Raw genomic sequence first — 22203 nt, forward strand, 5'->3', positions numbered from 1 at the left:
GTCAGCTGGGAAGATGCAGGGAGCTGGTGCTCAGCCCCCAAAGCCCCTGCTTCCTGCTGGAAGACACAGTGCTGTCCCTTAGGGTCACCTGCTGACAGGCTCCCTGGGGAGACTAGGTAAATCAGGGTGTGGGGACATGTGGAGCATACCAAATGCAGCATTACTCTGCAATATGCTGGGAGAAGCTTCGAGAACAAGTCCTTAGCAAAGACATTGGCTGAACAAGTGACTCATCTCAACCCCCTAGGGAGGGAAAGTGCCCCAGCCAAGAAGCAATTTGTCTCCAACTTTAGGTTGCCTTCCTTAATATCTGCATTTTAGACAGTAATAGCCATGGTTACAGGCTTGTGTGATAAGGAAAGGGAGGATGTTCCCTGCTTGGCACTGAACTTCATTCTGATCTGTGTTATTTAAAATTCGGAGTGGTTCAGTTCCTGGTTGAGTGTCAGAGGCTAAGGCTTTTTAAGATTGATCTGAGGCCACAATCAGAATTACAGGAGATAAGGAACCTTGAGTGATTGCTTTTTGAAATGTGTCTGCAATTTTCTAAGACGCTGCTGGTGGAAAATCTTATCATGTCCTTGCTAAGGAGCATTTCAGAAGTTGGTTCTTCAGTCTCTCTCTAGACAGGGTGAAAAATGAAGACTTTCCAGAGGGCCAGTCTTTGATCAGGCCGGAGAGAGAGCTCAATTAGAGTGTGAAGTTCTCAGGACTATCACGAACCCCAAAATTCGGGCCAGTGGGGGGAGTGCAGGCATCCCAGGCCCTGTAGGAGGTCCCCACAGGGCTGTCATCACAAACTGAAGGAGGAACCCTACCATCACCATCCTGGGCCTCCTGAATCTACATCAGACCTTATTTTGGGGGCACCAGGAATGGTATTATTGTGGGAAGGGTTGTTCCCAGAACAAACTGGTATAGTGGCCAAAATAATCTTTACAATAATAATCAGGACAATTACTCCTGTTCATTCAGCCTTAAGTGCTTACAAAGCACTAGCTGAGGCAGCAAAGGACAGAGGTTAATATCCTCATTTTTACAGGTAAGAAACCCAGGGCTCAGCCCAGAAGCTGCTTGAGTCCCACCTAAGTGATGATGTCACAATAATTATAAACAAAATATTTATAAATTATTAAAAATAATTATAATTATTATAAAGCTGAAATGATTTTTTTTTAAAGATTTTATTTATTTATTTGACAGAGAGAGACACAGCGAGAGAGGGAACACAAGCAGGGGGAGTGGGAGAGGGAGAAGCAGGCTTCTGCCGAGCAGGGAGCCCGATGCGGGGCTCGATCCCAGGACCCTGGGATCATGACCTGAGCCCAAGGCAGACACTTAACGACTGAGCCATCCAGGTGCCCCAAGTTGAAATGATTTTAAAGTGTTTATATATATTCTAACTCCTGAAAAATGGTCATCAGCGGACTCTACTCCTCAGTTATGAAATAATTCATAAATCACAACCCAGGGCTGTCCAGACGTTAGCTCATGAAATCTTCAAAACACGGCCCGTGACAGTGGAGGAAACTGAGGCTCGCCTGTCTGTGCCAGACCCTAGTCCTTAAGCTCTCACTAAGCCGCTTCCACCATGCTGCTGTCCTGGGTGCTGCCCCAGCCCGGCCCCACTCCAGGCCTTCTGCTCACTCTGTCCCATTTGGTTCCCAGGGAACCCCGTTGAACAGAGAGGGAAACTGAGGCTGTTCCAGGCAAACTTGTTCACATGCTTCTTGTTGATTAGCAATGGGGTTGGGATTGAAATATTGCTTGCCTTTTTGCAACGTGGGTAAATCCTGGGGGTGAGACAACTGAATGGAGACAGATGAACAGAAATCTTTGTCACTGTGTGCTCCTGTTGCCCTCGCTGTCCCTCCGGACTGAGCTGAGGCCTCCGGACCACTGGCTGCCCTGGGAGCTGTTGCCACGAGGGATCATTTTGCCCAGCGAGCTGCAGCAACCTGGGGGGATTGCGGAGGATGGGGAGTTGGGCAGAGGCTGGTGCACTCTGGTCAGAGGGCTTGGAGAGTAGCCCTCACTAGATTTTTGTCCGACGGAAGTTGGGAGACCTGAGGAGGAAGGGAAGATCACTGTCCTTTTCCTGAGAATGACAGATGGACATTCCAGCTGAGGTCATGCTGGGCAGGCTGGCCAGGCCCTTGACACGTTAAGTGGAGGAGCGTTCTTTCGGGGAGTGACAGTGGGAGGGTGACAACAAGCCATCAGGTGTGGGCAGTGCCCTGTGAATGATCTGACTGCCTTTTTTTTTTTTTACTTTTATTAAATTTCCTTATTTTGATGCCAATGCTGCGGGGCAAACCATAAAGCTGCCTCTCCACTCTGTCCGAGACCGCAAGCTGTCAGGGCCCTTTCTGTGTGGTTAGCACCTTGTGGGTTCTTGAGAGAGGCTAGTCATAGCAGTCGTTCTACAGTTATTTTCTAGCGCTCCTTTTTTTTTTTTTTTTTTTACTTAACAATTCCGCTTAGAAGCCTTTTGTGTTTACCTCATTCTGGAGGGCTGTACCCCAAATCATTGAACCACTCCCTCGTTGATGGACAAGTAAGTTGTTTTCCACTTTTTCTGTTAGGAAAATAATGCTACAATGGGCATCATTATACGTGTATCCTTATGTGTTTGTCTTTCCTTGGAACAAATTCTCAAAATTCAACACTGGGTTAAAGGGGTGTTTTTATTTTAACATTATTTTAGAAATTGCAAAATCGCTTTCAAAAAGGCTTCATCAAACCATCATCCCATCAAAAGTGTATGAGAATGCCCAGCGGTGTGGAGGATCTTTTTCTGAGCTTATTTGCCACCCTGGTATCTTCTATGGTAAAGGATCAGTTCAAATCTTTTGCCTATTTTTAAATTGGGTTATTTCATCATTATTAAATTTTGAGAGTGTTTTATATATTCTGGGTACAAGTCCTCAATCAGACACATGATTTTCAAATACTTTCTCATTCTCATATTTTCTCTTATTCTTCATTTCTTTTATTTCATAATTCATATTTTCATTCTCTTAGTAGCTTCTAAGGAACAGCGTTTTTATTTAAATAAGTCATGTTACCAACTAGTTGTTTAATGAAGTGTGCTTCTGATGTGATATCTAAGAAACCTTTGCCTAATACAAAGTCATAAAGGTGGTCTACCAGAAGTTTCAGTCTTAGATTTTATGTGTAGGCTAATGATTCATTTGAACATACGTGACATGATGTGAGCCATGGATCAAAGTTCATTATTTTTGCACACAAATATGGATTTGTTCTACCACCATTTCCTGAAGACACTATCCTTTCTCCACTAGATTGCATTTGTGCCTTTGTCAAAAACATATAACTGATATATATATAAATATATATATATATTATATATATATAACTGATGTATGTATTTATATATATATATAAACTTCTAATTGTTCCATTAGTCTACTTGTCTGTCTTGACACTAATATCACAACGTTTTGATTACTGTAACTTTATAATAAGTCTTGAAATCTGGCAATACTAGACCTCCAACAATTGTTTCAAGATGGTCTGCCTTTTGTAGGTCCTTTGTATTTCCATATGAATTTTAGAATCAGCTGGTCGATTTCTACAAAACACCCACTGGGATTTTGACTGGGATTGCATTACATCTAGAGGCCAGTCTGGGGAGAACTGCATCTGAAAGATGACACATGAACGCAGTGTATCTCTCCATTTATTTATACCCTCTTTCATTTCTCCTAGCAATGATTTACAGATTTCAGTGTACAGATCTTGAACAGCTTTTGCCATATTTATCCCTAAGGATTTCCTATTTTTGATGCAATTAAAAATGGGTTTGAGTTTCAATTTCCAATTGTTCATTGCTGGTATCTAGAGATATGATTCAGTTTTGTGCATTTCTCTTGTACCTTGCAATCTTGCCAAACTCATTTATCAGTTCTAGTAGCTTTTTCTGTAGGTTTTCACCAGATTTTTCTACATAGACAATTATGTTGTCTGTGAAAGCACTTTTACTTCTTCCTTTCCAATCTGGACAACTTCTCTTTTTCTTGCATTATTATAGCAGCTGGGACTCCAGGACAATATTTCATAGGAGTGGTAAGAATTTAAACATCATTGTCTTGATCCTGGTCTTAGGGGAAGAACTTTTAGTAGGGCATTAGCTTTTAGTTTTTCAAAGATACCCTTTATCAGGTTGAGGAAATTGGGTTTTTATCCCTAACTTGTTGAGATTTTTCATCAGGAATGGATGTTGAATTTTTTCAAATGCTTTTTCTACCTCTATTGAGATGATCATATCTTTTCTCTTCTTTACTTTATTAATATGGTGAATTACATTGATGGGTTTGGGAATGTTAAACCAACTTTGCATACTTGGGACAAACCCCAGTTGCTCATTATGTGTTTTCCTTTTTATATATCGTTAAATTTGATTTGCTAAAATCTTGCTGAGAATTTTTGCATCTATGTTCCCAAGGGATATTAATCTGTAGTCTCCTTTTCCTGTAATGCCTTTAGCTGGTTATATATAAAGATAAAGCTGGCCTCATAAAATGCATTGGAGGGGCGCCTGGGTGGCTCAGTCGGTTAAGCGTCTGCCTTCAGCTCAGGTCATGATCCCAGGGTCCTGGGATCGAGTCCCGCGTCGGGCTCCCTGCTCCGCAGGGAGCCTGCTTCTCCCTCTGCCTCTGCCTCTCTCTCTTTCTATCTCTCATGAATAAATAAATAAAATCTTAAAAAAAAAATGCATTGGAAAGTAGGCCCTCTTTCTCAATTTTCAAGAAAAGTTTGGGTAGTATTGGTATTACTTCTTCTTTAAATATGTGCTAGAATTCACTAATGAAGCTGTCTGAGCCTGGAGTTTTGTTTGTGGGAAGATTTTTAACTACAAATTCCATTTCTGCATAAGATAGGGGCTATTTAGCTATTTCTTCCTGAGTGAGCTTCAGTAGTTTCTGTCTTTTTGGTCCATTCTACCTAAGCTGTCAAATTACTAGCATAATGTTGTTCTTAACATTACTTTATCCTTTTAATATCTGAAGACTCTATAGTGATGTCACTTCTCTCATTCCTGATACTGGTAATCTCTTTTTTTTTCCTGATTAGTCTGACTAAAGGCTTATCAATTGTGTTGATCCCTTCAAAAAACCAGCTTTTGGTTTCATTGATTTTCTCTATTATTTTTCTATTTTTCATTTTATTTGTAGCCACTCTGATCTTTATTTTTTCTTTCTTTTACTTTGGGCTTAACTTGTTTTTCTTTATGTACTTTCTTAAGGTGAAAGCCTAAGAGGCCTTTCTTCCTTTCAAATATCAGTATTGAATGCTGTAACTTATCCCTTAAGGACTTCTTTTGCTCCACGCCCAGCGTGGAGCCCAACCTGGGGCTTGAACTCACGACCCTGAGATCAAGACTCCGAGATGAAGGGTCAGATGCTTAACCAAATAAGCCACCCGGGCGCCCCCTTTAAGTCCTTCTTTAAAGGCATTTTATAGATTTTTGTGTCATGTTTTCCTTTTTATCCAGTACAAAGTACTGTTTACTTCTTTTATTTCTTTTTTGACCTATGGATTTTTTACAAGTATGTTAATGGGATTTCCAAATATTTGGGGATTTTCCAGAAATCTTTCTGTTATTGATTTCTAACTTCATTCCACTGTGATCAGAGAACATGTGTTGTATTTAAATTATTTTCCCTTTATGGAGACCTGTTTATGGCCATCATAATAAAAGTTTCCTGTGCCTTTGAAAAGAATGTATGTTCTGCTTTGGAGGGGGGCAGCAATTAGGTCAAGTAAGTTGATGGTATTCTTTCAGGCCATCTATATCCTTACTGATTTCTTGTCTCTGTGTTCTATCAATGTATAAAATCAGCCATGTTGGGGGGGCAGGGATTTCTATCACAGAAGTTGGCAAACACTACACATTTGGTGGCCTTATTTTCCTCAGAGAGCCTATGGCTAAACATTTGCCAGCAGCCCCCCTGCCCCCAGACCTGGTGCTCTGTGTTTTGACAAGCTCTAAGGTGATTCTGGTGCCCTGCTCAAAGTTGAGACCTGCCCTGAATGTCTCCACTGGGCGCTTCCTAGGACCCCTTCCGTGTCTTACTACTTACTGTCACAAGAGGATTGGGAAAGCACACTGCCTCAGCTCCCCTGCCTCTCTCCCCACCCCCACTCCCACCCAGTGCCTGAGCACAGCACTAGGATCAAAGCCATGCTCTTGATGTGTGCAGGCAGGAGGGATCTGGGCGGCCCAAAGCCAGTTCTGAAGTCGCCTTGCTGTGGTAGGAGCCCACTGGGATTCACCGGGTGAGAAGAGAACGGTGGGTCCCAAAGTCCAGGCTGGCTCCCCACAACAGCTTCTTGCACAGAGTCAGCCCGCAGCTGCTACCACAAATGAGAGGCAAAGCACTCCCGCATCAGACATGGCTGGCTGCACCTGGGCTTGCCCTTGCTAGCAGTGGGACGAGGAGCTGCTCGCCTTACCTCTCCAACCTCCCTCTGCTCGTCCAGGAAGATGAGAATAGTAGTACCTGCCCCATGCGGCCTCCAGAAAGATTAAATCCAATCATTTCAACAAAGAGCCGGGAATATAGAACAAGCTCCATAAACAGTAGCTATTACTGCTTTTCTGTGTAGCTGGAGTAGAAAGTAACATCCATGTCAACAATGTTATTCCCATTTTATGGATGACAGATTTCAAGGCACAGAGGAATAAAGCACAGTGCCCCAAATCACACAGTTACTGAAAGAGCAAATACCAGAGGCCATCCCGTTAGCCAGCGATGGATCTTGTCCACACCCTCGAATGAGCACGTTTCACCATCCTGGGGCTGCACTCCTAATTTATTTCCAGTAGCTCCAGATTTCCTAGCAAGAAAGTAACTGATAATTCAGTTACAACAATTACCAGCTGGTTCTCTGGCTTATTGCTGTAATTTCTCTAAAGCAAGTCTGTGTGGGCAAAGACATGGTCCTGCCTTTACATTGCTTCTGCAAGAAAAGGTCTGTCCAAGGGTCCCTGCAGCACAAGACCCCAGCAGCCATGGAGAGGCTCCCAGGAATTGCTGGGAAAAGGTGGCGTGGGGAGATGAGCGCTCTGTGAGCACACGAAGGAGTTGGGAGCAGGAGGCGACATGATCGTGCCCCTCACCGGGGCAAATGCAGATGCAAGGATGCTTTGTTGTAAGGACTTCCCAAGTACTCATTCATTCAATGCTCACAACAGCCCCACAAAGTACTATTATTATCCCTACTTCATGAATAACAGAATTGTGAGGTTGCACAGAGGGGTTAAACAATTTGTCTGAGGTCACAGCCAGTAAATAACTGAGCCAGGATTTGAACCCAGACAGTTAGGCTATAGGAATGGAGTTTAAAATAGGTTTCTCATGGAAAGAGCCAAAAATGTATAGTCAGAGTCACCTGCTGTCTTAAATGAGCAAACCTGAACATGAGCAAAATGAAGAAAAGCCACAGCAGAGATCAGTCACTAACAGAGAAAGGGAAGCTCTGCCTAGCCCTGTGGGTGGGCAAAGGGCTGGTGTAAAGGTGGTTGTGACATCACCCCATCTAGAGCAGGACCCCCTGAACATCTGGTATCTCAATGCCCCTGAGAAGTGGGAGTTACTGTGCCATTGTCCCGATGTGGAAGCTGAGATTCAGAGAAGTTAAGTGGTCTGCCTAGGTCACACAGCCCAGAAGTGTAGGGCTAAGACTCAAACCCAGCATACTTGTCCCTATACCCCATTCTCTTTCTCTGCATCTTTTATAGCCTGACTGCTGGATTCCAGCATCGGAGAGTAGGGTGGGCTCACCCCCTGTCATGGACACACACGGGTGCCCCAGGCTCACGGTGGCATGATCTGTGCTGGGTACCTCCTCTGTGGTAGCTGACTCCCACTGAACAATAAATGAAATCCCACCCACCGGGAGGGGGCAGGGCTGGACGCATCGATCTGTTGATCCTCCCTCCCATGGCCGTCAGCTCGGGGCCAGTTCCATACAAGAAGCCAGCCCCGGTGTGCCAGCATTCCTGTCCCTGACCCTCTACAGCCTTAAACTCAGGCCCCAGGAAGGCTGCAGATGGGTGCATTGGAATGGGCAGTGAGGGGGTGTGGATGATGGGGGCCTTCCTCCCTGCTCCAGATTCGCGTTTCCGTGCCTTAACCAGGGAGTAACAATTCCAGACAGTCCCGGCCCTGCCTGTGGGCAGACTCTTGCAACCATGTGTGTAAACCATAATGCCCACCCCACTCCACCAGGGACCCCAGGTGGGCTCCTCGTGGTACCCAGTCTGACCCCTCAGCCCCACCCTCTCTCTCCAGGAGCCCTTTCCCCTCCATCTCATGCCTCCTGTGTTTGTGTCTGTCTCTTCGTTTTAGGGATTTATTTCTCTACAAGGGACCCGGGTGACTGAACTTCTTCCTGGCCCTGAGGACCCAGGGAAGCACCTCTTTGAGATCAGCCCAGGTAGGCCTGAGCATCTTTCGGCTCTGTGCTGGGGGCGGGGGGGGCCTGGCGCTGGTGGCCCCGATTGGGGCATCACCGAGCCTCTGGCCCATAAAGCAGACCTCCTTCAGGATGCTCCTCCCTGTAGGAACATCAGCGCTGTCTCCAAAGACAACTCAGAAATTTGGGCCAAATCTAGAGAATATTGTAAACTTGGGCGAGTATTAGAAAATCCAGTTGGGGCGCCTGGGTGGCTCAGTCGTTAAGCATCTACCTTCATCTCAGGTCATGATCCCAGGGTCCTGGGATCGAGCCCCGCATCGGGCTCCCTGCTCCACGGGAAGCCTGCTTCTCCCTCTCCCACTCCCCCTGCTTGTGTTCCTTCTCTCACTGTCTCTCTCTCTGTCAAATAAATAAATAAAATCTTTAAAAAAAAAAGAAAGAAAGAAAGAAAGAAAATCCAGTCAACTGAGTAATTAGCTTTTGGGCGAGAGGAAAATATGGATTTTAAAATTCACAATAAATGCAAGGGAAACCAGTCAATGGGGACATCTTAAGGCAAAGGTCCAAACACAGCATCTGGATCATATGCAGTTAAGTCCAGGGAAAACCCACCAGCACAGGTACAGAGCGTTAAAGTAAGCTCTTTGGTGAATCTCAGAACAGAGAATGGCGACGTGGTGGGAGGAAGGGAAATATTTTAACCCAAGGAGCCTTGTCGTGTTAGCAGTTACAAAACCATCTTTTAAAATTCCCAGTTTTAAAATGTGATCGTTGCGGAACGAAATAGATGTGTCTTGAAGATGAGCCAGTCTGCTTCTAGAAGGGCTGCTTCCTCAGGTGCTGTTTTTCTACCTCGGCTTCCCCTAGACGCAGAGCCTGAGACAAGGCTCTGAGCAGTTTATTCAGAGGGGATTCCCAAAAAGTAGGGGGAAGGGAGCAGGGAGGGAGGAAAGCCATGCAGGGTGTGCTAGTGAGCTGACTGCTGCTGTGGGAACCCAGGTTCTATTCCAGCAGGGGCGGTGAAGACTGCGGGGAGCAGGCCGCGGACCTGTCCCACCCCTGGAGCGAGGAGGCTGGGGGTGACCCACCTGCTTCCACCGTCCCACTATTAATTCTGCCAGCGGCCTCCCGGGAGCTAAGTCCGGCATCTCTGGCCTGCCCGAGGCATGGCCAAGCTCCCTACAGACAGAAGCCTTGAGGGAGCATCGCCCTCGTGCTTGGGAACAGCGAGAGCTGGGGCTGTGAGCAGGGCATGGGTGACGGGCGACTAGTCATCCGGTGCCACCAGCATGCCGTCCTCATTTAGACTTCCTTCTGGGAAGCGGTGGCTGTGAACTGAGTGTGCCAGGGTCTCACTGGCCTCTGTGAGCCAAGCGGTTTACAGTCTCCAATCAGTCTGAGGGGTTGAACCGACTATCAGCCGGGCACCAAGGGAGGGATCAGGCCAGGCTCAGGCCAGCCAGCCCCAGCCCGTGGGGAGCCGCAGTGAGTGCAGCCAAGCCTGGGGCAGGACCCTGTTCACCTCTGCTCTGTCCACACTGGGAATTACAGAAGACACAGGCAGAAGGTGATGTGCAGGGAGCCCCTCCCCAATTTCACGTCCTGGATGCAAAATGCAAGAACCCACGGTTTCATTTGGGTTTTCCTACATGGGTATTTAATCTACTGCAAAACCCTTGGTACTAAAACTGCACATTGGAAGGGGGCAACAGAGGGGTCCCAGAGTGTGGAGTGGAAAAGAGAAGCTTGGTCGACTATGGAACGGGGGCAAAGGCTTCTGCAAAGAAGATAGGGAAGAAATGCAGAGGGCTGTGAGGTGGACAGGGCCCGGCCATCTGCGGGAGGGGGAGCAGGCCCGGGAAGGGAGGCTGGGGGATGGGCCAGGGGCCCTGGGCTTGGCAATCAGGGAAGAGGAAGGTGGTGAGGCTGGAACTGAAAGGTAGAGGTCAGCACACCCTCGCCATGAACTCAGCAAGGCCCTGAGCGTGTGCCCCAAGGACCAGATGGGAGAAATCACCAGTGTGCATGCTCTTGGTCTGGGTCAGAGCTATTTACAAGGATTTCTTTGCCTGTGGGGGGAAGAAGACCCATTTGCCATGTAAGGCAACATTCATGGGTCCTGGGGATTAAGATGTGGACACCTCTGTGGGACCATTATTCTGTCTACCCCATGCTCAAAACATCCCTCTAAGGGAGAAGTCCTTTTATGACTGTTTTATTTAAAAAGACCCTGGGGGTTAGAAAGGATAAGCAGCTTGCCCAAGGACGCACAGCTAGATGGTAGCAGAGGTCAGGGCTGGTATCCGTCGCTACCCCCCTGCCTTTGCACACGCAGCCCTCCTGAAGTCCTGGGGGCCCGGTGGGGGTGGGAGTGGGGGTGAAGGCAGCTGTGAGGCAGCTCAGGGAAAGCGGGTCGGTGGTGGGCAGAGAGGGGTCCACTCAGCCTTTGTGGAGTACTGAGCCGGAAAGGCTCAATGGTCTCTCCGGGCCCATCATTGTAGCTGCAAAAGGCCAGGTGGGGTGTGTGTATTGCCACACCCAATACCCCGGAGGGGAACACTTAACAACTCTTAGAAATGTGGCAGAACCCAAGTAGGATAATGCATAAGATCAACTACATGAATTTTAAGTTATAGTTCTATTTTTGTTCTTCAACAATATAAAAAAAATCCCAAGTTTCATCAAGATAGAATTAAAAGAGGCAATAGAAGAGGGGGGGGAAAATTATACTATGAGCGCCCTCTAGTGGAGAGACCTGCCAATTACGTGACAGGCCTTACAAGTCCTCCTACCTACACCCCGCAACCCCTATTTCAACACACCACTATTTCAACCAGGCCCCACCATGATTGTGGCTGGGCTCCCACAGAAACTAAGTGGTGGGACTGAAGCTTGAGCCACCTCTAAACCAGAGTCTAAACCAGAGTCCTGGGTCAGGTGGAAGGAACGAAGCCCCAGAAAGGGGCTGGGACTCAAGGACCCTGGGTCTCCTAACCACCTGGCCTCTTCTGCCCAGACGGTTGCCTAGTGTGATCTTGTGGTTTGGATTAAGATAGATATATATAGATACAGATATAGATATTTGGTGTTCACCCTGGTTCCAGGCACATAGTTCCTAAAACCCTCAGAATTTCCTAAGTGAAGACAGTGGTAAAGGTGTCTTTTGTTATGTTAATGAGATGACTTTTGGAGAGCCCCCAGGTCATCTAAGGATGGATACTGGTTATCAGGGGAACCAACCAGGTGTTTAGAAGATTGGAGCTTTCAGGTCGACCTCCGGGTAGGGAGAGGGGCTGAATATTGAGTTCAGTCACCAATGGCCAGTGATTTAATCAGTCATACCTATGCAATGAAGCCTCCATAAAAAAAAAAAAAAAAAAAAAAAAAAAAAGGAGAGGGTTTGCAGACCTTCCAGGCTGGTGAACACGTGGAAATCTGGGGAGGAGAGGGCACACAAGGAGGGCAAGGAAGCTCCACATGCCTTCCCACATACCTTGCCTTATGCAGCTCTTCCATCTGGTTGTTCCTGAGTTATATCTTTGTATAATCAACCAGTGATCTAGAAACGAAAATGTTTCCTTGAGTTCTGTAAGCCGCTCTAGCAAATTAGTCAAACCCAAGGAGGGGCTTGTTGGAATCTCAGATCTATGGCCCATTGGTCAGAAGCACAACATGGCCTTGGCGATTGGCATCTCAAGGTGCGGGGAGGCAGTCTTGTAGGACTGAACCCTTTACCTGTGGGATCTGACATTTTCTCCAGGTAGACAGTATGAAAATAGAGTAAGTTGTAGGATGCCCAGCTGGTGTTGGAGAACGGCTTGGTGATGTGGGGAAAAACCCACACACACTATAATTAGTGACCAGAATTTTACCTGGCACACCCCACTGCCTCCCGGCCCTTTGAAAGCTGTCTGCCCCTTGCAGACTTGATCCTGCTGGGCTCCCGGTCCTGGCAAAGTGGGCATCCACCCCAGGCCATGTTTAGGAGTCCCTCCATATACACAGGGGCGGAGTGAGGAGTAGAGAGGCCTGCTTTGGCACTGTGGACAGAAAGAGGTGCTAAATCCACAAGATGCTTGTGTCTGATGGAACGAGTTAGGTAATCAATAAAGCAAGCGCAACTTGTTTCAAATATTCTTCTTCTGGTATTAGCACAGTGTTAGCAAAGGGAGGCAGGTCAGTTGCCTACAGGGGTTTAGATGGGAGCCCTAAGTCTTTCTGGTGAGTAAACTCATGACTATCATGTCTCCTCCATCACTGGTATGTCTTTCGAGAGTCCTGATTGCAGGTGAAGCCAGCTCAGGCTAACTCAGGCAAAGGGAGAATGGGCCAGAGGTTGTGGGGCCGCACAGAATCATCGGGAAGCTGGGGCACTACCTGTGGAAGGGGCGGGCAGAGGGCTGCTCAGTGGTCCTGGAGGCAGGAACGGAGTGTAGGTCAGTACTGTGAGCTGGAAAGGTTGAATCCCAGCGACTCCTCAGTCCTGGTATCGATTGCTTAGGTCGGGAGTCTTGGTCTGTGTTTGTGTTTTGGCCACAGGCCTGGGCCTGATGACACTGGGGTGCTAAGGAAACGCCTGTCCACTCCAGCGTCTGGACAGGCCCTCCCACTGGGACTTCACACCGTGGGAGCAAGGAGGCCCCAAAGGGACCCTGGTGCCTTCACGAAGGGAGAGGAGGTGACCATCTCCACCAACATGCACTTCACCAGACACAGTCTATGGTTCTGTTTTTTTGAGGGCCAGGTGTCACGTCATTGGCCTTGGCCTCTCTGCACACCGGGCCCCAAGATGGGGTGCCTTTCCAGGCGCATCTCCTCCTGGGAGCGCAAGGACCCCAGCATGTGGGGCTGAGGATGAGCCCTTGTGGGACAGGAAGGGCCGCTGCCCTGAATCTGAGGGGACGGACGGAGGAAAGTGCTGTCTCCTTGAGCAGGAAGACACAGAGGATATAATGGCTGTTCCGAAGTCTGGGCCCCATTCCCACGGTGGAACGCCTGTCTGCTTTGGGCCCGCAGACTATCTTTCTCAAGATAAAGCGCGGCAGACTCCAGTGGAGGCCGCCCAGTTCAGAGGCCTGGCAGGCACTCCACTCTCCCACGGAGCTCCCGGACTGCCTCCCCTCAACTCCTCGAACACCCTGAGGGCAGCCAGCCCTGGGTGGGGGGTGCCTCTGACATCTTGGGTGTTCAGCTCTAACCAGGGTTGGGGGGTTGAGGTTATAGGCAAAGCGAGCAATGGCACTGCGTGGAATTCAGGGAGCTGTCAATTGGGCCCAAACGTGGCAGCGATGCAGATGTTCCCCAGGGGCAGGCTGGTGTCTGCGTGCAGAAAGGGGGGCCCTGGGGAGAGAGTCAGGAGGCCGAACCCAGGTGCCACCTCTCTTCACGCCTGCTTTCTGCACTCTCCCAGCAGGGCATGGTGTCCCCGTAGCATCTGGTTCTAGCTGATGTTCCAGACTGCCCATCTCGCCAGGAGTCAGGACAAGTCACTGAATATCCCTGTGCCTGTGTTTCCTCACTTGTAAACTGAGGGTAGTAATAGAGCCGAGGGCCTCAGGTTTTGGGGAGGATGCAGTGAGATACCTGAGCCCGGCTCATAGGAAGTACCTGCTATTTTTACATCCTTCCCTCCTCCCTGCAGTCTCTCTGTTTACCGTTATTATTAATCATAACAGCACAGTCACTGCTTAGCTAATACCTGCAAGTCAACAATTCCGATACAGTGTGAGTAGTGCTCTGACAGGTGTCCCCAGGGCTGAGAGCCCAAAGCTAGGAGGGAGGGTGACTTGCCTGGGGGGGTTAGGGAAGGTTTCACTCTTCCAGACGACCTCCAAGGTGCCACCCGGAAAGAATGGGTTCTAGCAGTTTCTCACAACTGCATGGGGTCTTTGAAGACGCTCTGGGCCCTGAGCTTGCAGCTGCCTGTTCTTATCCGCCAGCAGCTCGGAGCAGTTAGGAGCACTGCCACCCACTATCTCTGAGGCCTGACCTTGAAACGAAGCCAGCGCACACAGATTACCCCGGAGAAGTAGACTGATACCGTGCTCCTGACCTCCACAGAGCATCGCTCATCTCATTAGCCGCCTCCGGAGCGGGATGCTGAGCTCGGCCTATCTCGGCACCTGGTACCAGCCAGCCTGCGTATCAGCCTGACCTCACGAGGCCCCGCTGAGTTTGCCTGCCAAGCACCAGACGATGGGTAATGACTAGAAATGAAATCAGATGAGAAGTTCACCCGCGCTCCTCACCCCCAGGAGTGGGAGAATCAGCAAGTCCGAGAGTGGTTGCTTGGACTTCCCGGCTTTGCGGTCTGGCTCTCCTGTCCTAACCTCACTCTGCCCAACTAAACACAGAAACAGGTGTGGGAAGCTCCCCCCAGGGTCCCTGGAAATAGATGTCCTTGAAGAGGAGCGTTCAGTTCATTCTTTTGGCCAAAATCAGGCTCCAGAGCAGCTCTGTTCCATAGAAACCTAATGCAAGCCACATTTGTAATGAAATGAACCATACTGTTGCTCAGTGACACCAGCCACATTCCACATGTGTCTGGTGAACCGAGGTGCCCAGTGAGCTGCAATAAGGAGGTGACTCAGTGTAGTGCTTGGCATAGAACAGGTGTTCAGCAAGCACCCTTAAAAGGAAAGAGAAGTGGGGAGGGAGGAAGAAGAACTGGGGAAAAGCCTGGGCTTTGGAGTCAGACCCAGATTCAGCTGCTCGCTGATTTGGAGAACTTGGACCAATCATTTAAATTCTGAGTCTTCTTTCCATTGTCTGATAATAGAAATAAGCTTGGCAAGATAGCTGTGACCATCAAGTGAACTAAGATACATGGATGTGCAGAGGACACTTCCCCCACTTTCTGCTACCTGTTCTCTCTCTCCTTCCTTCCTTCCTTCCTTCCTCCCATTCTTTTTCTTTCCCCTTCCTTCTTTCCTTCTTTCTTTCCTTCCTTTCTTCCTTCCTCCCATTCTTTCTCTTTCTCCTTCCTTCCTTCCTTTCTTCCTTCCTTCCCTCCTTCTTTCCTTCCTTTCTCTTTCAACTCCTATCTGCCATACACAAGCAAGCTTCAAATAAGATTTCAAATTTCTTTAGTCTATTGTTTAAAAAATAGGAATCTTAGCTCTACAGCAGTTATTCTCAGACTTCCCTGTGTTCCAGAATCCCCTGGAGGGCTTGTTAAAACCAGGCTGCTGGGCTCATCCCCAGACTCACGGATTCCAGAATTCTGGGGTGGGGACTGAGAACCTGCATTTACAACCATCTCCCCCAGGTGATGCTGAAGCTGCTGGTCTGGGAATCACACCCTGACAGGTCAAAAGAGAACTCACAAAAGAAAAGAATACATTTCCTATTGAATACCCTCCTCAATGGCACTGTTTTCCTGCTTGTTGAGGACAGAGCCCTGCATTTTTTTTTCTTTCTCAAAGATTTTATCAAAGGTCTTTACAGATTAAAATCCAGTCTCCAGATCCAGCTGCCAAAGGGACCCTGTTATGCTGTGGGTACATCTCTGTTCCGAGATGGGGGTGGTGGGCAGTATCTCATCTTTGGGTTCCATAATGCTCCCATGATCTGGCAGGGGCTTCTTAGGGCCAATCTTATCACTTGGGTCCCAGGGAAGCATGACCTTCACTTTGACGCCCAGCACCTCCTGTCTGAACAGCACATGGTGCACAGCAGTGTCAACATAGTTATTAACAGGGTCCCCACTGTGAATCATCAGGCCATCCACAAACTTCATGGATTTAGCCCTCTGTCCTCGGAGTTTCCCAGATACCACGACCTCACCGCCTTTGGCCCCACTCTTCATGCACACCACGGCAGGCCCTCCACACAGCGAGGCCTCCTAGGAGTTTGTAACGCAGAGATTCTGCCTGGGCAACAGCACACGGACCTCTTGTGGCCACCTTTTCAGCACAAAGCTCTACACTGCCCTCAGGGAAACCAAACCTCTTCTGAACCACAGCAGTCAATTCCCGGATCCGCCGGCCCTTCTCACCAAGAACATTCTGCGTCCTGGTAGCCAAGATAATGATTTCTGTCCTGGTTGGCGTAACTCGGACCTCAACCCTGGAGTAGCCATCTTCAGCCAGCTCCCGAGGGAGGAACTCATCCAGTTCAGCTTTGAAGATGCCATCAGCGACAAACTTCCCCTTCTTGGAAATTTGCATCGCCATTTTGCCGCCGTGCGCCGTGGAAAGGAAAGGCGAGCCCTGCATTTGTATTTTGCTTTGGGCCCCACTAATTCTGCAGCCAATCTGGAGGACAGTGGAAGAGCAGCTGCAGGGGTAAGGAGCCCAGAGGCTGTGTTTACAGAGATGAGTCTGGAATAAAGAAGGTGCCATCCGGGGCCATGGCCAATTCTGGCACTGTGCTAGGAGAAACTGATGCAAACGGGCTGTCTCCAACACGGGAGGAGGCTGGAGGCCACCACACTTACCTGCAGCTCTGAGCTCCCCGCCCCAGACCCCCTCTCCACAATAAGCCTCTTTGAGGATAGAGTTCAAAAGCCAGACCCAGCACCTACTAGCTACGTGACCTTGGGCAAGTTGCTGACTTCTCTGTGGCTCAGTTTCCTCATGCGCAAAACGCGGATGATTAAAGTATCTACTGCTTCGGTTAGGAATGGGGGTGAAGGAGTGGGTGGGACTGGAAGGGGTAGCAGAGGGAGACTCAGGATGATGGTACAGTTAAGTGTCTTGACTGCGGTGATGGTTTCATGCAATAAAATTGCGTAGTGCCCCCCTCAACACACACACACACACACACCCACACATGCACACACACACGAGTCCAGGTATAAGTGGTGGAATCTGAATGGGCTGTGTGGATTGTACCAAGGTCTGTTGCCTGGTTTCAATATTGTCCTGTAATTACGTAGGGTGTTTCCCTGGAGGAGGCTGGGGGAGGGTGCACAGGACCTCACTGTACATTTACATTTCTTTGCAACTGCCTGTGAATCTAGAATTATTTCAAAATGAAAAGGTTTTTAAAAATACCTACCCACCCCACAGTGCTGTTGTAACATTGTGCAGCTGTAGCTTAGGGTAATATCTGTGTTAAGTATTCCATGAAGTTCGACAAGTAAGTAGTATAACAGGGTGCCTGCAAGATCAAGAAACAGAAGATGAACTTATTTTTAAAAAGTATGTTGGTAACCTTCCCAAATAGTATATTCAGTCTGCTTTTCTTCAACCACCAGACACCTTTTCCGATAAAATGCCTCTGAATTTAAAGCAATGGCTCCAGTTGTTCATCTTTTAAAAAGTATGACAATACCATACGTTCTCTGGATTTTGTAACTTTTTGGACACTCAGTGGTGTGCTTGTCGATGGACATTGTTTCTTAGAAGTGTTTCACCTGACAGTGCATTAAGATTATTATCTGAAAATCTGCCCAGCATGCTATTCAACAGTTTACTTTCACATTTCCTGACTTTGTAGACACCTGCGTGTGACTCTCCCGCCCCTCACAAGTCTGCCCACCTGTGTGGTTTGCCCCTCGCACGTCTGGTCCCAGACATGTTTGCCGACTGACTGAGTGAAAGACCACTCACCAAGGAAAACCTGCTAATTCCTCCAAGTGTAACTGATCATGTTCCTGGGGCAGCAACAGAAATTAGTTCCTCATGTTAATATTTTTCTGCAGGACACAAGCAACATGAGATTCTTTTTTTTAAGGTTTTATTTATTTATTTGAGAGAGAGAGGCAGGGGGAGGAGAAGAGGGAGAGGGATAAGCAGACTCTGTGCTGAGAACGGAGCCCAGCGCAGGGCTCAATCTTACGACCCTGAGATCATGACCTGAGCCAAAACCAAGCATCGGATACTCAACCTCCTGAGCCACCCAGGCGGCCCACAACATGAGATTCTTAAGGTGATTTGTTGAGTTTCTTTTTAGACAGGGAAGTGAGAAGGGTACCCTACCACGTATTGGCCTAATCTTCCTAACACCCTGGTGAGTGGACGTAATGTCCCTGTCTTACAGATGTGGAAACTGGCACAGAGGGGCGACTTGTCCAAGGTCACAGAACTAGTAGAAAGTGGAGTCCAGGCTCTATGCCGCCCCAGGGTGTCACCCTTACGCAGGCAGGTGCTAGGTACCAAAGCTCTGAGACATGGAGGGGCACAGACAGAAATTCCTCAGCTAGAGATACTGTATCTGATAGGGAAGAGGCAAACGTTCAGGAGGCACACTCCGTGCCAGCTCAGAACAAAGATGTTGATAAAATTCTTTACAAGTGATCTCAGCGAGACTAAATCTCCAGATAAATTAAGATGAGGGGAGGAATGTAGCAGGGAATTAGTGGGGAAGGGGTGGTTGGAGGGCCCAGGTCACCTCCAAAAAGCCAAGCCCAGGTACAGAGGCTCCTCCAATGGGGAGCCTTCAGCTTAGGAACTTTCTTAGACAAAAGGCCAATCTTTAGTCTAGATCATTCCTACACCTGGTGTGGTCCATGGACCTGCTGCATCAGCATCACCTGGGAGCTTGTTGGGAATGCAGATTCTCAGGCCCCGCCCGGAACTCCTGAGACAGAACCTGTGTGATAGCAGCGTGTCCTGGTGACCTGTGTGCACATTCAAATGCAGGAAACGCTGCCTTCGAGGCAACCAATGCCCACGGACTGTGAGCGCCTGCAGGCAAGGATCACGCTTGTGTGCTCAGAGCCTGGTGTCTGGCTTCTGAAGGCGCTTGATAAATTAAACCAATGAAGGAGCAATAATTCAGAGCAGGAAGAGAGCTGAGAGTGGTGGTAGAGAGAGGCAAACAAGGACAAGAAATTGGGTCTAGCTCTCAGACTACAAAGGGAGTGGCCAAAGAGGGCCAATTACCCAGGAGCGGATTCTGGCCCACAGGAAGAATGGTGTTTGGCTCATGAAATATTTTTCAAAGCAAAAAGTTTTACTTATGGAAAATACCGATTTCGATAGAGTAAATGTGGGTCGCTTTCTCCATAAGAACAGTGAGCAGCAGCTCAATAACAGGTCCCTCGGAGACAGAGCTTGATGGCTCTCCATTTGGCTAAAATCCCCACCACTCCCTAAGGTACCCCACCTGCTTCCTCCGTTCATCGTCCATGCCTGATCTCTCTATAAAGGTTCGAGTCCGTGAACCCTAGTGTGGCTGATCATAAGCTCAAATCAGAGACAGCTAGAAAATGATAGGTGTACGTTGGCTGAATCATTTGACACCTCCAGGCATTCCTCATGTGGGGTTGTGGTTAAGGGCGAGGTGTTCAGTCACGCTGTCTGAGATTCAGTTTTGTCTCGGCCTCTTCCCAGGTCTGGGGGCCTCACGCTGCGGGCTCTTCATCTGTAAAATGGCCTCCATAGAAGCAGAGCATAAAGCCCCAAGCCTGGCACATGGTTAGCCGGAGCTAATTTGCAAGACATTAGCCCTTGCAGCTGCCAGAGCAGGATGACACACAGGTATACAGACAGGCATTTATTCCCTGCATTGCTAATATTTCCACATGAATGATGGCGATTATTCATTAATGATGACGTTAATATCAATATGTTCCCTATAAAGGTGTACCTATTCCATAAATGTTTAAAATTCAGTGAGGCTAAATATTTTATACACTTGAACATGTATACATATCAAAAGCCTGAAATAAAAACATAAGCCTATGAAATAGAAGCATTAAAGATATATTAGCAGATTAACTTAATAAAATAGTCAAACATAGCAGACCAATCCCCATGAAATCAAGAAAATTTTAATAATCACAAACACTTGAAATACTATTTGATGTTACTCTTGAATCGTGAGCCTATTTTTGTGCGTATTTTTTCTAGCTGTCACAAAAAATTTTTCACTCTGCGCTGGTGAGGAGAGTGCTCCAAGCTAAATTTCAAGCTAACTCCAAATATTATCCTTTGAGTTCTTCATCTTCAAATAATCCATTTCTCATTTGATACTTTCAAGATTTTTATTTTTGTCCCCCTTTTTTGTTGTTCTTAGCAGCGACTACATCTTTTAATTGATTAGTAACTCTGGTTGTATTTCAAAAAAAGAGTTTCGGGATTGCCTTCATCTTCTCGAGTGTTCTCCTGGGTAGGTGGAGATCCTAGTGGGTCGGGTCGATGGATCGCCTGGAGCAATCTCTAGGCTGTTGGGTCTGAATGCCACGGGTTGGGAGGTCTTTGAACCAGAACAAGGGTTTATGGTGTGACACAGTCACCTTGGTTTTCTGCCTCCCCTCTGGATGATGGAGAAATAGAAAACCACTTTCTAAACAAGTTTACTTTTACTGGATCCAAACTTCTACTGCAGGCTATCCCGTGTGTAAATGATTCCAATTTTTAAAAAAAATATATCACAAAAATGCCCATAGTTCAGCACTTTTTATTTTATTTTTTTAAAAAGATTTTATTTATTAACTGAGAGAGAGAGAGAGAATGAGTGGGAGGGGGGACAGAGGGAGAAGCAGGCTCCCTGTGGAGGAGGGCCAACGTGGGACTCAATCCCAGGATCCTGGGATCATGACCTGAGCCGAAGACAGATGCTTAACTGACTGACCCTCCCAGGTGCCCAGTTAGCACTTTTTAAAAGCACATTATTCTGGGGGCGCCAGGGTGGCTCAGTTAAGCGTCTGACTCTTGATTTCAGCTCAGGTCATGATATCAGGGTCAAGAGATAGAGCCCCACATGGAGCTCTGTGCTCAGCTCGGAGCCTGCTTGGGATTCTCTCTCTCCTTCTCCCTCCGCCCCTCCCCCACCATGCTCACATGCATGCATGCGCTCGCGCTCTCTTTCTCTCTCAGAAAAAAAAAAGGAAAAGAAAAAGGAAAAAAAAGAAAGAAAAGCACATTATTCTGGAATACCAGAATGTTGAAAACTGGGGTTGCAATCAGTTAAAAGACTGCAGATTTGGAAGTTCTTCTGAAGGTCAGTAACAGTTCTCTGGGTCGCCAGGGCACAGCTCGCCCTGATGCTTTACTAAGTGCGAGGAATCAGAGCTGGGGAGGCCAAGACCTTTATTTGGAAATCAGGTCTTTGCCTATGCGATTAGTTAAGATGAGGTCCTGAGTAGTGGAGGTACTAAGTCCAGTGACTGGTACCCTTACAAGAAGACGGAGATCTGGACTCTCAGACACACGAGGCAGAAGGCCCTTGAGGATGGAGGCAGAGACTGAATTGATGCAGCCATAGGCCGGGGAATGCCAAGGATTTCCGAGTGACCCCAGCAGCTAGTCCAGAGGCCTGGAAGTCCAAAGGCTTCCCTAGAGCCTTCAGAGGGAGCACGGCCCTGCCTACACCCTGATTTCAGCCTTCTTGCCTCCGGAGCTCGGGGAGAACACATTTCTGTTGTGTTAAGCCACCTGGTCCGTGCTAGTTCGTCACAGCATCCCTAGGACCGATACAGTCATGGAGTTGGAAGGGAAGCTGCCAGAGCCTCAGGCCCTTCTCAGCAGGGCCTGCTTTCGCTGACCTTGAATCCAAGCCACACTGTTAGGAGCCAAAACCCGGAAGACCTGGCTCTTTTTCCTCCCTTCCTGCCCCAGTGGGTGGCCCACCTTCCCGCACCCCCTCTCTGCCCAGCTCTAGCACATGGGCAGCGTGCTACTCCCGCCACCACACCTCAGTCCCCGGGCCCGCAGCCTCCCCCCGTGACTTCCACGTGCTGTCTGTGATCGAGTGGAAAGAGCAGAGAGCTATAGGAGTCCGAGAGAACCAGAAAAGAACGGGCTTTTCCTAGCTCTGAGCCCTGCCTTGGAAAGTCACCCCGTCTGCCCGAGCGTCCTTGGATGA

At 48.2% G+C, this 22203-nt stretch overlaps 1 protein-coding gene and 1 pseudogene across 9 annotated transcripts in view; one reads left to right on the forward strand and one right to left on the reverse strand.

The window, feature by feature from the left end:
- ARHGAP22 (Rho GTPase activating protein 22) overlaps window positions 1-22203 on the forward strand; it is a 172338-nt gene that overhangs the window by 74091 nt on the left and 76044 nt on the right. For 6 of the 9 annotated variants that reach the window (XM_036103158.2, XM_036103151.2, XM_036103153.2 and 3 more), the window contains one exon: window positions 8379-8466. In XM_036103158.2, the coding sequence (XP_035959051.1) occupies window positions 8379-8466 (88 nt within the window). Of the gene's footprint in view, window positions 1-8378; window positions 8467-14387; window positions 17682-20879; window positions 21340-22203 lie in introns of those variants that run through there. The other 3 variants (XM_036103159.2, XM_036103160.2, XM_078077463.1) reach the window with 3 other exon arrangements.
- LOC118542714 (small ribosomal subunit protein uS3 pseudogene) lies at window positions 15896-16622 on the reverse strand (annotated as a pseudogene).

This window comes from Halichoerus grypus, chromosome 7, assembly GCF_964656455.1.
Source record: "Halichoerus grypus chromosome 7, mHalGry1.hap1.1, whole genome shotgun sequence".
Taxonomy (NCBI): Eukaryota; Metazoa; Chordata; class Mammalia; order Carnivora; family Phocidae; genus Halichoerus; species Halichoerus grypus.